General features: G+C 47.9%; 1 protein-coding gene across 2 annotated transcripts in view; it reads right to left on the bottom strand.

Annotated features, from left to right (window-relative positions):
- Nucleotides 1–17006, bottom strand: part of DPYSL2 (dihydropyrimidinase like 2) — a 105596-nt gene that overhangs the window by 55039 nt on the left and 33551 nt on the right. The window contains exons 1-3 of one of the 2 annotated variants that reach the window (XM_039876153.1): nt 11895–12240; nt 8580–8668; nt 6766–6950 (exon numbers count right to left, since the gene is read on the bottom strand). In XM_039876153.1, coding sequence (XP_039732087.1) covers nt 6766–6950; nt 8580–8668; nt 11895–11933 — 313 coding nt within the window. In that variant the 5' untranslated portion in view covers nt 11934–12240. Of the gene's footprint in view, nt 1–6765; nt 6951–8579; nt 8669–11894; nt 12241–17006 lie in introns of those variants that run through there. The other variant, XM_039876152.1, reaches the window with a different exon arrangement.

The following is a 17006-nucleotide window of genomic DNA, read 5'->3' as shown; positions in this document are numbered from 1 at the left end:
ATGTGAAAAAAAAAGTGGCCCCAGGAAAATAACGTTAGAGCTATCAACAGCAGAAGGAGCAACGGGGTCAAAGCTTTTTGGTCCAGACTCATTCGGCTGCTCATCAGGAAGCCAACACGGGCAGCTTCCACGTATGCTGGGGGGTCATATAAACACAGAGAGGGCACGACCTGTGAGCTCCAGAAGTCTCCGCCCAGCTCACTCGGCCGAGACACAGAACGAGGGCAAACCTGGACGTCAGAGTGTCATGCAGGCTCTAATCTAGCCACGCGGAACCCTGAGTCCGTGGGATGCTGACCACTGGAAGCCTGACCCTCACGTCCAAAGACTAGAAAGATTTTGTGGAGCCCCACATTTCCACCTCTCCTATGACCTCTCCTGACTCTAGCAGTCACTCTAGACAACAGGAGTGACAGGAAGTTCCCACAGTCTGCACATCCTGGTCTACGAAAAGTCAGAGGTAGGCTCTGAAGACATCTAAGTACTGAGACTCTCCAAGCTCTGTGAACAACATGCACAGGCAGAGCCAGATCTGGATCAGAGAGGATGCAGATGCCGTCCTACGAGATGAAAACCCATCCCCTACGTGGAGTGGGGTGATGTCCAAAGCTGCCAGCTCGCAGGCCAGGAGCCAGGTAAGAAACCGCTAGGCAGATTAGGATAACTGCCTCAATGTCCATAACACAGGGGGTAAGGACCCAAACGGGAATGTCCTTGGATATGGAAGGACCTAGTAGGCCCTAAATCCAATGGGCTAAAGGCTGACAAATCGAGCCCAACCCAGCAGCCTGGATCATGAGAAAAGCATTTAGCAAAGTGTGCATGCCGGGCCTCCAAAACCAGCTGCGCCATTTCTCAGGATGCGTCATCTTTTTCACTGTCTTCCTCCATTCTGCTCAGCACCAGGTATTAGGTGACAAGGCCGAAATATCCCTCGGAGTGGACGGATTCTTCCAGTCCTGCCACTCGTGGTCAAGATTTGCACCGTAACACCTGAGCAAGCCCAGTCCCGTGGTGTCTGCTGGAAGAAGGCGCACGTGTCCGTAGGCGAAATGCGTGACCTCGCCCTAGGGAGAATGAAGGAGGAGCAGACAGGAAGAGCCACTCCAACAGCCATCGGATAACGTGGCTTTCTAATCGCCAGACCACGGGCAGATCTTGTGGTGACAACTCTGGTCCTGGACTTTGAAACTTTAGTTTGATGTGGTCAGGCTTTTTTGTAAACACTTTCTAACCCGAGTCAAATGAATGATGCAAAGGGAATAATCAAAGTATCAATTACAGACACATTCATATTACAGTGTGTGTGTTCACACATGTGTACCCATCAGAAGCAGGGAGCAAACCCAAATGCCACATGGATGAAAAAATGACAAGCAGTGGATGTGCCACAGTAACACTGAGCCACGTCTCCTCAGGAAAGCCCGGCCAGCAAGGCGTGGGAAGCCACTTCCCCTGTGTCTCGGTCCTCCTGCCTCCACAGGCGAGGCTCTCCAGAAAGAGCTGGACAAGCCCAAGGGGTTTTAGGGAATGACCACTGAGCATGCCATGGTGCTCGGTGCCACTTCTCCAAACAGATCTGACCCTATGCACTCAGAGGCAAGGTTCTCACAGGAGGACCAGCGTGAGAGCTGCCATTCCCACCACCTTCCAAAAAGACAATCCAGACGGAGCACGTGGTCCCCATCCCTGACTGCAGGCTGAGGCTTGAGCTCTGGGCAATCCCCTCCTGCCTCTCTCCCCCAGTGCTGCAGTGCAGCAGGTGGCTCACTGCAGGGGCCAGGGGGCTGGGCAGCAGGAAGCGGGACACTGCTGAAGAGGCAGCGAACACAGTTAACACCAGACTGGAAAAACCCTCCTCCCACCCAGGATCCTCAGTCTCCTAGCATCACACTCATATGAAGCAGAAAACCAGGTCTCATTAGTGTATTCATTCGTTCATTCATTCGAAAGTAGATATTAATGGCATGCCCCAACAGTGACACTGCTGGGCGGATGGGGCATATTAAACAAAAGAGGCAGAGGAGGCTTGATTAAACTGTAACACAGAATGAATGTCACAAGAGCCATGGTATGTCACAAAAGCCCAATGTTTGTCAAGGTAGAAAGCAGCAGTAGATAACAGTGAAAGAGGCTGAGCAGGGGCTTTGGAACAGAGGTGGCATCTAGGCTGGGCCTTGAAGGGCTAACAAAGATTCCTGGGGGGAAGAGGAAAGAAGGGAAGGGTATCCCTGGCTTAGGTGACCTGAGTCCAGGCTGGGTAGCAGCACTGAGCTGAGTCACAGAGGGCTCTGCACTTGGGCTGCATTCTCTGAGCAGAGGGGAGGCTGAGGGCCTCAGGGGAGGGAGGAGCATGGTCAACACTGCGCCCTGCCGTGCGGGAGAAGAGCCTGGGCTGCAGAGACAGCGTATTAGAGCAGTGAGACCCCTCAGAAGGCTGGGAAACGGCAGAAGTCTGAGTCAGGGGCAGTAAAGGAATGGTGTGAGGCAATACAGACAAAATTAACTCGGTTCAGCACAGGATGACCCTGTGGGTTCGAGCCAGCATGACCATGAGGGCAGCCCTCTCTGGGGTCGGCACCAGGAGAGAGGCAGGAATGTGGGAGAAATGGCAAGTTTGACTGCAGCTGGCTACATGGAGGTGCCCGAGGCACATCTGGGAGCCACAGCTAGAAGATAAGTGACAAGTCCTGAGTTCAAGAGAGAGGGCCCTTCCAGAGCTGTGGCCACAGTCTGTCTTCGCCTTCCCCGTGCTCAAGTCTGACCTTGATCCCTGCTGTATGGTGGCCCCGAGGGGAGGGGAGGAAGCCCCCTTGGTGGGGCTGTGCCCTGGACTCCACGCCCCCTAGTAAAAGCCTTGAGTTCAGGTTAGCGGACATGACAGTGAGGCTCGCATCTGAGCTGTGGCTCCTGGTCCTTGGAGATGCAGAGTCCAGATCGGCATGGACCTTCGTACTTTCAAAAAAACAATTACCAGATTCAAATGCAGATTCATGGGTCCCACCCACACTCTCTACTACTTTAATAGGTTGAGCGGGGCCCAGGATGCACCCCAGGTGACACCAGGGTACACAGCCTGCTGACCAGCTTGCAGAAGCCTGATCCAAGGAAACGTTAGGGTCAGATCCGCCTGCAGCTGGAGCCTCTTTTTTCTGTCTCTGCTGAGAACGTAGAGATGGGAGGGCCTGGGGGACTCTACAGAGATGGGAGGTTGCCGGCACCCAATACGAGATGGAATAATAATAACTACCACATCTGAGTGCTTACGACTATGGCCAGGTGTTGTTCTGATGCCTCCGAGTCGATCTTTGTAACAATTTTCTTCATTTTGCAGATGACGTGACTGAGACTTAAAGTCAAATCACCCGAGTGGCAAGCAGTGGAGCCCAAGCCGCAGGTATATATTCCATGCCTGCCACGGGCACTGAAGCACAGGGTAAGTGTTGGCAAGTCACAGCCTTCCCTCAGGCCTCAGTCTTCCCCTCTATGTACTGGAGAGAACCATTCCCACTGGCTTTCTGGAGACTCTGGGTCTTAACGAGTCTGATGATCGTAACGCCCCCAGGAAGCCAGCAGCATTTTCCCCAAGCAGCACCCCTGCCACGTCTGGGACGCCACAGCCGGTCTGGGTACCGCCGGCTGGGCACGTCTGGAGCTTCTGCCCACCCATCGCTGGATGGAAAGGGCAAAGGGCACTCCTTCTGCCCTGTGCTGTGTGCTCCTTACAAAGGTCTCACTGTGCAAGTCTCAATAGGAGGCTCTGTTTGGCGGCAATAATATTATTTCCTGCTGCTGCGTCACCTCCATTTTTAAACTGGGAATATTCAGCTGCATTTTCCTCTGCAGGCAGTGCCATTTCAGACCGATATGAAGCTTCCAGGTCCCATAACCTGGGAAACACACAGCAGGGGGCAGGTGACATAGTTGAAGAAACTGAGAAAGACGGGCAGAAGGTAGTGACGGCTGCACTGTACTAATTTACTTCACTTCAGTGGCTTGTTTCTGCAGGTTTCCACTTAAATTTCTTCAAAGTGTCCTAAGCATTTATTTCTGGCCTCGATACTCATTAAAGAACCTGCAATCTCATTGAAGGAACAGGTCATAGGTTCCAGTGAAGTCACATTAAACGATCCTTTGCAAAGCTCCCTCTCTGAAAAGAGGGCCCTGGCCACTCACTCACCCGAAGCAACACAGACTGTATGATCAGAACGCAGGAAGAAACCCTGATTTCCTCATCCGCATTCTACCGCCCATCTCCTGAGGGAAGAGCAGGCTAGTGGAAATTCTACAGAGGTCGGTAACCTTGGGTAAGGTTATTTGCAGAAGTAGTTAGTATTTTTCTCAGGCTGTAAAAGCAGTGAGTTTAGGGTGTGAAAACTCTGACCACATCCCTGCCACCTCTGATAACTTTTATTCTTCGGGGTTTGCTCATTTCATCCCCCTACTCTTTAACCTAACTGACTACGTCGCATACCCCACGTTATTAACATGTGGTTGCATTCTGTCCAACTGAGCCAGGGAAGGCAGTCTGACTTTGCAAGTCTTTTTCATTCCCACCTGCCATAAAGCCATCTGCTGACTATTCCGAGTCCCCTGAGCCAGGGTATTCCGAGTCCCCTGGGCCAGGCGCTAGACTCATGAAGATGTCCCTCATCCCTAAAAAGAAGGAACCACCTGGAATAAAGGGAAAGAAACCCACGGCCGCTGAGAAAGAAGGCCGAAGAGAAAGTCAGAGCACTGGCAAGAAGGGATGTGCCCACTGGGTAAAGGTGGCAGGGGAGGGAAGGCAGAAAAGGGACCAGAAGCAAGAAAGGGGCCATAGAATGGGACAAGTGTGATGAGTGCAGAGGGACATTCAGGAATGATAAAGAGGAAAAACAGACTGATGGGGTCTCTTGAGTATGTCTGAGAGAAAAAACAGAGCTTTTCTGTATTTGTTGAACGAAGTGCCTCTGATTAGAGGCTCTGTCTCCAATCTCAGTGAACTGCCAGTGCGGGGGCTAGAAAGGACATCCGGTGACATCTACTGCAAATCATTGCGCAGATGAGCAGCGAAAGCCCAAAGAAGTGAGGTGACTGGTCCAAGGTCACTCGGCAAGTTAGTGATGGAGGGCAACAAGAACTGAACGCTCCTGGCTGGGTGCATTTCCAACAAGAAGGGCTCCCCGCCAGCAATTCCCCCGGTGACAAACGTCACTGACCAGTCACTTGGGAACTATTAGTCGTGGCTTACTAACACTCTGCGACCAATCCAAGGGCCTACAGGGCCCCATGTGAACTCCAAAACCAAGGCAGATTATAATCTTGACTTCACCTTCCAGGCTGATGCCAAACAGTCTATGTTTCTCCAAGTTCCAGTGTGACTCCACAGCTGGTGGAATGCCCACTGGTGCCAAGTGACAGACTCCACTGACCAAACAGCAGGCCAGCGTCTGCAGGTATATGTAGAGAGCCCCCTTGAGAGTGGTACCCTAAGTTAGAAGGTATGCATCAAGAAAGAAGTACTAAGGCTTAAACTTGGAGGCTTTTTCTGGACAATGATGAGAGAGCTGTTATTAACAAGTGGTCCCCGATCCTTCAGACACTCAGAAGTCCAGAACTAAGAAAACATGAGAAGGTGAGTGTGTGATTAAAATGCAGGGAAGCTCAGACTAGAAGGGATGGCTGGGCAACATTCTTATAGGTGGTAGGATAGAAAAAATTAAGCTTAGAGACAAACCCCAAAGCCACAGGTAAAGAGACCATCATTTTGAAACGTAACCAGTTAAGATAGGTTTTTCTAAAGCATTAAATAGCTAAGTTCCTTCTATTTTGATCCTCTTCAGAAATGAACTGCTGGCTCTTGAGACAGACTTTATGTTGACTTTCACTCTTGGATGAAATCTTTACACACACACACACACACACACACACACACACGTCTCTGGTGTGAGTGTGTGCGTGTGTGTGTGTGTCTGATGGGCCACTGTGCAGCTTGCCTAGCACTTCAAAAACAAAATATTTGTCAAAGGGACATTCAGTAGGCATGCTGGAAACAGACCATTTGCAAGCAAACTCCTAATATGTGCTATGACTCCAGGAACTATATTTTAGATTTGGCTACATGAAAAGCATAAATCCTTCAGAGCAAGATACGAAGGGCACTTTAATGGCTTGCTTTTGCGTGTCTGTACTCCAGTTGTTGGTGGGAGCAATTTTCTCATCTAAACGACAATTAATATTATCTGTGGATCCTTCGCCAAGCAGGACTGCCCAAACCCAGGCCAGGAAGTATTATCCCCATTTGATTTTCGATCAGAAGAGAGATTCCTGGTTGAACATTTGCCACACCCCATCCTCATTTCTAGAAGACTCATCCCTCAGGAATGTTTTAAAACCAAAATCAAATACTTACGAGTAAAGGCTCAAAATTGATAGCTCTGGAGATTACCTTAAATGCTGTGTTTTCAAAATAACCACAATCAGATCACAATTCAGGTTAAAGGGAGACAAAAGTCCTGAAGCAGGGAAAGCAAGAAGCCACTCCTTCTATCCTACCAAAACTCTCTAGAACCATATTCTCAAGTGCAACAAGAGTACTAGGAGTTGGACAGAAAAATGTAAGGAAACAAGACAACCACTGGCCCACCCCTACCCCCTTATGTGATAGATCAAGCCATCACTTGATTCAGCAACTTTTAGAAGGAAAGAATCAAACAGCACGGACTCATTTTCAAATGATACAGGCTCCCGAGTACTAAGATTATTATTTTTAAGCTGTCTTACTGATCATGGTGGTTCCCCCAGCCAGGGCTGCTTTGGTGCCTTGAAAGAAGTCATCAGCAGAAGTCATTCCCTGGTCAGGCATCTGAAAGCGGGTGTGGACGTCGATCCCTCCAGGAATCACCATCCTAGAATGGGCCTCGATGGTCTTCACCCCTCCTGGCACAATCAGGTTTTCTCCTATTTGCCTAAATAAACAGGGTGGGTGAGAATGGTGATAAATAAAATGTCTCCAAATCAAATGGGATCTGACGGACATTTCCACCAAGCCCTAAACTATCCTTCCCTATGTTCCCTAGACTGTTCCAGTTACTGCGATTACTTATAATACGTACACTCCCCACTTCCTACCCACCAACTATGAGGCAATGCAGCCCTTACTAGAAAACAAAATTTAAATAAGGTATCAGAGGCCCGATCAAAAGGCTTAGTTACTAGAAAACCCCTAAGATCAAATGATAACAAGGACCCAGGATATTTACATAAAATGCCACTACACTTTCTCTGTAACACACACAGTTGAGCTAATTATCCTACAGCAATTTTCTCCAGAGCTGTTTGCCTTTACAAACATGTCTTCACCAGATCCTTTGCAATTTAGAGACAATAGGAGTGTGGAAGGGTGGAGGTAGAGCAAAACAAAGCAAAAAAAATAAATAAGTAAACACTATGATTGAAACTATTTAAAATTTTGGAAACGTGGATTAGCAACTCAGGTAATAAAGGCAGAAAAATTAATATTTATTACGTTAGGGGATGTGGATTCATTTCCAATTTTTTGAAAAGGTCTCTGTTACATCTTTCTATCAGTTTTTTTAAAAGGAAAAAGTAATCAAGGAGGAGTTGATAAAGTTGAAAAACAAATTAGTGATGACTAAAAATAGCACCCAGGCTTGCTCACTTCTAGGCCAGTGTCTTTCTGGTAGAACAGAGGAAAATGGAACAGGCAAGTCATGGTATTTGAGAGCCTGGAGCTGAGACTGTCACAAGCAAACACACATGGAGAAAACATTAAACATGAAAATGGTAAGACCTATTTTAGGTTCATAAATCAGGATGTGAGTTTCCAGGCAACAGACACATCCACTCCAGTTTTCCACTCCTCAGGACTGGTTTACTGTAGCACTTGATGAATGCTGCTTATTCAAAAGATGTCATTTGCTACAGTGTTTGTCTTTAAACAGATGTGCTGTTTCTCCAGAACCCTATGAGCTGTCCCAGTTGGAAGGGCATGAGGACACTGGTATGCACTCAGCTCACTTAACCCTCTGGAGTCCAAAAATACCCTAATGCAGTAACTGCTCTGTTGTTAGTAACACAATACACAATAAACACAAGGGCAGCCTTCTTGGTGTTTGTGGGCACTTAAAGAATGAAACGTAAAATTCCCTCAGGATGAGGCAGTAATTTGTCAGTGTTATTACTTGGTAATTAATTTGCTGTCCTTTGGCCCCAAACACTTGGATTCTTGATTCAGAAAGCAGATGCGCTATCTTAATAGAATTGCAAGCCATCCAAACAACAACATTCAAAGAAAACCTTTAATATATTCAATAGATCATAAACCAAATAATTGAGCTAGCAATAAGAAGATATTGTGTCACCTGGGTTAAAAATAGTAAATTACATAAGGCCTAAGGAAATGGGTGTGCATTTAATTGTGGCTTTCGAATTCACCAATTACCACATTCAAAATGGGCTTAAATAGATACTAAGTCACTCTCTGAAATCACAGAAGATTGATACTATGTGTGTGAATTGTAGGTAATGCTTAGGAATACTGGAAGGTACACATCTACACAATGAGTTACACTTACTTGATCAACCCATCTTCCATGTATATATCTGCATAGAATGACTGGTCATCATTAACGATTTTACCTCCTTTGATCAGAAGACGATCACTCTGAAACGAAGACGTAATAAGGTCACAATGCATACCTGACCCATGAGAAACATAGATAAATCAGCTAAAGACATATTTTCACTATTCAAAAGTGATGCTCAAAATGAGCCAATTTGGAAAGGTTCAATGACAAAGGTGAACCTGTATGGTGGCAACCTATTCATCACCCAATGAGTCAGAACATACTGGCAAAGCTCAAAGTTTATCATAGGTTTAAAAGAAAAGAAAACTTCTTTCCAGAAGACAATACTTTTTAAATGTCTTTAGGCTAAACTTCATTTAAAAAAAAAAAAAATACACCCACATGGAGGGAAGTCAATTCTTGGCAAGGTTTGTGTCGGGAAAATTAACCAAAAGTCTGTTGTCATGGGAAAGTCTACACAAACATACTTGGTTCCTCCATAACAAGTTTCCAATTCAGTATGTTCTTTATATTTGCATTTCTCTTTAAAGTAAATCACAAAGAGTGTAGTAAAGCAGGAAAAACATTTCAAATGTGCACCATTTTAACTATTAAGCTGTTAAGAAAAAGGTGAAGATTTATAATTAAGTAGACGAGATGGCAAGTTCTCAAATCTAACACCACTATAGACTGTTGATACACTTATATTTTAAATGATGCAAAAAAAACCTTGACAAGCACATATGAAGACCAGGAATACAACCAAAATGTCACTTTATGACTCATCTCTATGCCAAAGGCTGTTGATGAATGAAATGTTAAAATTCTGCATTCAATGTATACACACCTGTGCTATTCCAGAACAGGTTGAAACATTGTAAATTGAACCACAAATTGCACTTTTAATATGCAAAACATTTCAAAGGCTGGCATTCACTTTGACAATGGTTTACTCAAAATTCAGTTGCAAAACAACATTCTAGGGAAGTACTATTTATATCTAGGGAAGTACTATTTATATTTAGCACCTACCAAGAAAAAAATTACAGCCAATTTGTAATAAAAAAGATTTATAAACTATGAGAGACCCAGAGAATATATACTTATATATAAATGCAAACATGGGGTTAGAAAGTGTTTATTGTTTCTCTAATATAATGAAAACCAGTAAGACCACTTAAATTTTGTACACTGTAGGGTACAAAGTCATCCTGCCATAGGCTTTGGAAAGTCTAGTTGTTGGAAAGCCAACAACTCTTGTAGTTGTATAAGATAAATGTAAAGACCTTTACAAAATCCTATGTGTACACCATGTCAAAACAAATCTATGAGGCAGATGGCACCAGATTATTTCCATGACACAAAAAGAAACTGAGGCTCAGAGAGGTTAGGCCACATAGCTCTCCCTCTCTCCATCAGTTCCAGCCTTGGCAGGGTAAATATTGCCTGGGAGGCAAGGAGAAGCCCTGCCCTTCACCACCTGCTCCCTTAGTAGCTGAGGTACCTGATCCCGCTATCACTGTGAATTCCAGAGCCAACACCACGCCAAGAAAAAAAAATGAAACATCACAGTCTGGTTGGGTCTAGTGCCTTCCAGAAGGCTTCTTACATAAGAGGCTGGCCGTGATGATCGACGGAGGGAAACCATGCTACACAGGTCCTACATAATGCAACCAAATTTTTTAAAGGGTAGAGGGGGCGCTCTTTCAAAAATCAGTCTTGTTTGCTTTTTAAATTTTTTCTCCCCACAATGTCAAAACGAAACTGCCTTTTTCATTCACGAAGACAGCAAATTATTTGAGGCTCGCAGCAGATCTGCTCTCCACCCCCACTCCCCAGACTCTCTTCTCCCATCAGGAAACACACGACGTCGGGTTCCCCCGGCGCCCGGCCCTTTGGGATGTTGGGTCTTTAGCCTTCCAGAAAAAGCTAGTACCCACCCTCGCTGTAGAACTGCCTAGCTCATCCTACAAAATCCACCCGAGCACACGCCCCCTCCCCTGTGCATTTTGTTTCCACATCTCTCTCCTGCGGATGGGTGTGCCCTTGTGCATCCAGAGGAAGCTGGGGAACCCGTGGCTACGGAGGAAACCAGAGCGAAAGCGCGCCCTCAAATCCAGCCCTGAACACATCACACTTTTCAAAGATTCTTTCGGTCTCTGCCTCAGCTCTGGGTTCTCTACCCAGCAGTCAGCTGGCCATTTGCAATTGCACATCATTATATAACAATGAATTTCCCTCGCCTTCCTCCCTTCCTCCCCAGGATTTCACTTGGGGTGTAGAGAACTAGGACTGAAGAGATTTTTCCAAGAAAGATGGGGAGAGGGTTGGGGGCAGGGGAGCGGTGGGAGCAAGAACCTGTGTTCATCGCTGAAGCAGCGCCAATTCATCACTTAGATGTTTTTCTTGTGATTTACAAACTAATCACTGGAGGCTGCAGAACTGCGCGGACACCACCGGCCACGGCGATCATTGTCTGGCCGAGGCCGGACCGGGCCATCTGCTCCTCGCGTCGTGCAGCGCCATTACCTCCCCGATCCTGTCTCGGCGTTGTCCCCAACGCCCACCCTTCCAGCCTGCTTTGTTGCACCAATAAGGGACAGGAAGACACAAGAAAGCGAGCCCAGAGCCTTACCAGGGTCCCAGCCTCCAACCAGAAGGCGAGAACACCAAGAGGGCCACAAAAAAAAACGGTCCCTGGTCAACAAAAAGCCAACGCCTGGCCCCTACCCTCCTCTGCTCATCACTGTGTCCCTGTTTTTCCTTCACGTTTCCAAATTATCCTGGTACGCCCTGCCCTTTCAGCATCCCTCTGCTGTCATTACGCCTCCAGGCGAAACCCGCTCGTTTTTCTAAAGAGCTGGAGGAAGGCTCCAGAAAGCCCTTTATGGTGTGGGAGGGAGGCACAGGGAGAATCCATTTCCCATCTCCCCAACCAGCTCCCAGAGTCCAGTCTCGCAGCACGCAGTCCAGAGAACAATATCCGAGCTTCAACCATGCATATTCAATCTGGCATCCATTTGCTTACACCCCGCAGGCCAGCACTGCAGCATCACGCTCTGACAATAAAAGGATACAGCGGATCTGGCGCGCTATCCAGGACGACCTTAATGCACACACGCTCCTATTTTAATGCCTTACAAATCATGTGGCTTATAATTCTATATGATTGCGTCTCCCACCATCACGATCGCCTTTAGCAACGGGGGGATGGGGGGAGAGTTGGGTCTCTCTTCCTCCCTCTCCTTTTAAAAAATTCCTTCGATGCTCTGTGCCACAAAAGGTATGCAGGCCGACCGCAGATTTCCCAAGTACCAAACTCACCGTGATGCGTGGAATATTTTTCTTCCCCTGATAAGACATCTCTCTCCTGGGAAAAAAAAGATAATTTCAAGAGGGCAGCTTTAAAGCAAAAATTGCCAGGAAAGAGACTTGGTATTTTTTGCAGTACTGAAAAAGGTGCAACCGCTTAGCTGGTCTTGCTGATAGCGAATTCCAGGAACGTAAAGGATAAATGCAATCCTCTGCCTTTCTTCCTCTCCTCCAACACAGCCCCAGCTAGGGCGGAAAAAAAAAAGAAAGAGAGAGAGAACGGGAGGGAAGGGGGTGGAAATAAACTACAGCAATAAAAGCCTCGGTTCAAGTCGCCCACCGCGGCGCATGCGCTACCAGCCACTCCCTTTCCTCTCCGGCAAAAGCCATCCGCTTCGAGAGAGACGAGCTCTGATTGGCCACAATCGTGGGATATGTAAATGATGCAGGCGGGGAGGGGAGCGGCGCGAGAGCGCGAAAATGCTGCAGTGTGCGGCGGAGGGCGGCGGTCCCTGCCGGCGCCCGAACGGGGAGCGCGCCTTTCGCGCCCTTTCTTTGGGCTGGGGCATCGGGGATCGTGGCTGGCGGCAATCCCAAATGCAGCATCCGCAACGCAGGGCCAATGGCGGGGTGATCATTACGGACAGGGAGAGCCCAACCCGGAGTCGGTGGGCTTCGGTGCAGCCCGGGCGGCACGCACCCGCTCGCGCGTGCCCCGGTGGATGCCCGACCGCGCGCCAATCCGCGGAGGCCGCCGCTGCAGCCCCGCGTGGGGTGACTGCGCGGAGCCAATGGCTTCGCTGGCGGCGAGCGCGCGACTGCACCGCCGACCGGCGCCGCGCCGCCCGGGAGGGGCGCCCGAGCCCTCCTCCTGCCGCCCTCGCCTTTCGCGAAGGCTCGCTCAGCCTCCGCCCAGGAGTCGACGAGGGAATTCAAATGGCAGCGAGCGGAGGGAAGGGAGCGGGGAGGGCTCGCCGCGGCGCCGCCCAGCCCCAGAGGGGGGAGTCTGGACGCGAGCCTGCGAGTGGAGCGGCGCTGGGGCGTCCCGCGGGGCTCCCCGGGGGCGGGGAGGGGTGCGGGCTCGAGGCGAGGCTGGAAATCTAGCCTGCGGTCAGGCGCTGGGCTGCAAGCATCCGCGCGGCCTGGCACCTGGGAACTAAAAGTCCGAAGGCTTTCCTCCTCTGAGTAGGGAAGGACGGAGCCGGGGAAGGCCGCAGTCTGCTGCTGGGGATGGGAAACCCTTCCCTGAACAGTCCCTTTGTGTTTTCGGGTCGCAAGGAACTTGGGGGCTAGGGAGAGTAGCAGCCGCACGTTGAGGCAAAAAATGGCCCGATTTAGGGCCCTGTTCTCTAACACTCATGCCCACCTAGGCCATTTTGGGGACATTTCGCTGGTGCCTGCAGATCTGTCACGGAAAAGCTGTTAGGATCACAGCACCCAAGGAGCCCAAAGAATAGACAGACCCTCACCCACATAATGAGGCAGAAAGCGAGATGAACAGGAGATGCAGGAGGAATGAAAGAAAGGAAAGCTGTTCCAAAAGAAGGGGAAATGGAGTCATGGAGAAAACCTCCCGGAATCGGAGTTTAAAACACGGAGTCCTCACTCCCCAGAGATCCTCATCGCACCTAAAACGGCATTCAAGGCCTCTCTTGGCTCTAGAAATTGAATAGGCCTAAGATCCCTCGGCTTTGTCACGATACCCGTGGGGCGAGGCAGGAGGGGAGGGAGCTGGGGAAGCTGGTCCAGTGGATCCCGAGCAAGCTACCATGGGTCATTTCTTTGAAAGGTTGTCCACGCTGGTGCACAGACTAAAATCAAAGTCTTGTGACTTTGGGCTTCTCTGCTTGAGAACAAACAATAGAATCCCCTACATTGTCGAGGCCCGCAAGCAGCCCTGAAAAAAAAAAAAAAGGATATGTGTAATTGGCTCACACTTGCTCAGCAAAGATTAGCCAGATAAGTACAAAATAATCCTGGGGCTATTGTGGGCCTATGTTCTGATGTCTTTCTGCATCTGGCCACTTTGGATAGTTATCTCCAGAAGATGTGAAATGCATCCTTTAACTCCTGTAAATTCTAAATTCCCAGAAAGGAGCTGTGAGGCATGCAGCAAGCTTCCAGGCTGGTTAATTCATTCAAGTTCCAATTAGCTATGCATCTTGAAAATAAAATAGAAGCGCCTTTTCCTCTAACATGTGATGTGCTAAGAACAAAGTGAGTTGTTATCAGCAAGTATTGGTGTCAGCCTCTAGGGTTCAAGTCGCAAGTTTGAGAAAGCATAAAATGGGCCCTTCTACCTGGGAAAGCCAACAGCATGTTTCAAATTGGGGGGAGGAGAGCAGAGCAGGAGAGTGGCAGAGGGTCTAGTGTCCTATTAAATCATAAGAAAAATAACACTTGGCAAGCAAGTAAATAATAAGATTCAAATTAATTTAAAACAAAATGACTTCTAATTATATTGTTTGTTCATATTTTTGTTCTGCTTTCCTGCTCCCGAATTGTTTGATCTTAACAAATGTAACTATCTTGTTATTTATCAATTCGCCATTGAATATTTTGCTTTGCAATAAAAGCTCCAAAGAGTCTTTGTGTCTTATTTCTATAGCCATTGATATGAGGTTCCTAGTCCATGATAATTGACATTTCCACTCATAAAAATCAGAGATGTAAGGTTTAGATTGATTGGTCTGTTCTGACTAGATACAGCCTAAGAGTATTTGGCACATAGAAGATAGCAAATAATTTTAATGGATCTAGGAAAAGAACTGTGTACAATCTGCATTTCTTACCATACTTATTGCTCAGTGCAATGAAAAAAATAGACTTGTTCATATACACTATTTTTTTAACTCTGTCTTTAGATAAACACTCCATGAAAATTTCCTGTAAACTTTCGAATCATTATTCCTCTACCATATATTTGAACCTAGTCTCAGGTATGATTTTTCTGATTTTTTAAAATAATTAAATGCATGTCAAGGATGAAAAAGCATTGTATCATGGCCTATTCCATACTATGGCACTTTCCCATACTCCTCCCCCCACACCCAGGGAGGCAAGATGTGGTGATTAAATGACGGTTTAATGAAATGGTTCTTTCCAGGGCATTCCGGATGTTATAGGGGAAGGGAGAACCCGCCATAAGCATGAGGAGTGAGTTCTACCCAGGTATCAGACTCCGACCGCAGCCTCATCTGCAGCTTCATCTTCCATCCCTGACACCCATGCCCTTATCCCCATGCTCAGGGGGTGCATGTAAACTCGTACCGACACACACGCTGCCCCTTCTCAAATCTGAGCTCTGCCATCGTCTCTGACTGCTATTCCTTTCACCTCCCTCTTCCCTCAACACTTTCTGTAAACGTGACCTTACATATCGCCTTCTCAATAAAGTCTGTCCCTAAAGCCTTAAGCACAATCTCCTGTATTCACCTCTACTGTAACATACACCCTGCCATATGTAATCATCTGTCCATTTCTTCTCTCAAAGCATGACTCCAAGAAGCTCAGAGTTTTGCATATTCCTCTTTTTCCGGGAACCAGCATACTGTCTGATTCATGGCAGGGGCCCTCAACATTTGGTGAATAAATAAATGCTGTCGTTGCTATGGCAAGAGAAAAAAAGATTTTTCCAAGTCACCACCATGGTGAGTTTTGATGGCAACAATAGCCCCAACTCAGGCATTTCTCTTAGCACTAGTGCCTTGCTGGATCTTCCTTCTTGGCAGCTCAGCTCATCTCCTGCAAGTCCCTGAAACCAAGAGAACCTTGTCATCATGCAGCTTATTATTCCTTGCATGGGTGTAGCTGCCTGAATTTTAAGCTATGTCTCACTTAAATAAAACTGCCACATACCAACAAACCTGAGAAAACACAGGGAGAGAGCATCCAATCCTAAAATGAACTCCAGAAGCAACTCCAGTAATTTTTTCTCAGCACCACTTGCTTAAATCGTTCCCTCTCCAGCCACCCATTATTTTTTGGACATGCCTACATTATACCAGTTATCATACCACTCACAGTATACTATCCTGACCTATACCATGAGTAGGTGAGCATCACTTTTCTTCCATTTAAAAGTGGAGCTCACAGAGACTAGGAACTCTTTCAAGGGTCTTACTCATGTCTGTCTTACCCTCATACAGGGCCCGACAGGGATGCATGGGTGGGTGTCTAAGTGATGACCTCCAGTCAGGATTTTTAAGATGTTTGCATCATACGGACCTGCCAGGAACTGGGGGTGGGGAGACAGAGTGCTGTCTCTCCAGCGCTGGGGGGGGGACCGGCTGCTTTCAGTTCCTCAGCACCCTGCACAGGATGCGTCCTGTTCTGGACCAGACTCACCACTCTGCTGGGTTTCATGTTCCCCCTTTTGGGAAGCAGGAGTTACCATTTCTGCTTCTGAGGCCCCGCCTGAGCCTCTGCAGAAGTGCGACATTCAACATGTCACAGAGTAGGGAAGCTCCAAAACAGAAATTGCTGACAGAAAGAACGGAGCCTAGATGTGGCAGAGAAAAGAGACCCCCGAGGCCCCACATTGCTGCAGGACTGACAGCAAAGGCTGTGGCCTCAGCTGCAGCCTTTAGAGGAGTTAAAGTTAATGCAGTGGAAATGGGAAGATACTGAATTCCTTACCAAAAACTGAGGGCATTGTCCAGGACACTTGAGCTGGAAGTGATACCCTCTTCTCTGCAGATGGAGCCAGGCCATGACAGCCATTTTCTTTGTGCATGCAAACCTGAAGGGACAGAGTCTGTAGAGCGACAGCCAAGGGCCGCTGACGCAAGTCTGCCCACAGCCTTTCCCAGTGGGTGCATCCTTTACCGGGTATGAAGTGGTGACCGATGAGAGTCAGGAGTGACTGGCCCTCTGAGCCAGATGCCTCTTGTGCTTAAACTGAAAAGACTATTGGTCAACTCAGTGGGAGCTGAGAAAGCATCCTGAAGAAGTCTTGACTGCATATGGACACGAGGCTCATCTGTCCACATCCGCCAGGGCACAGAGGAAAGCGTGCACTTCACAGAATCTGGTAGACTTGGCTTTCTCCTCTTATCTCGTTAGCACACAGCCTTCCCAAATGCCCCTGTGTTACTTACCTTGCACATCATCCATCCTCCGTGT

This window comes from Pteropus medius, unplaced genomic scaffold (genome assembly GCF_902729225.1).
Source record: "Pteropus medius unplaced genomic scaffold, Ma_sr-lr_union100, whole genome shotgun sequence".
Lineage (NCBI taxonomy): Eukaryota > Metazoa > Chordata > Mammalia > Chiroptera > Pteropodidae > Pteropus > Pteropus medius.
Note: the sequence above shows the minus strand (reverse complement) of the source record. Positions and strands in the feature narration are given on the sequence as shown.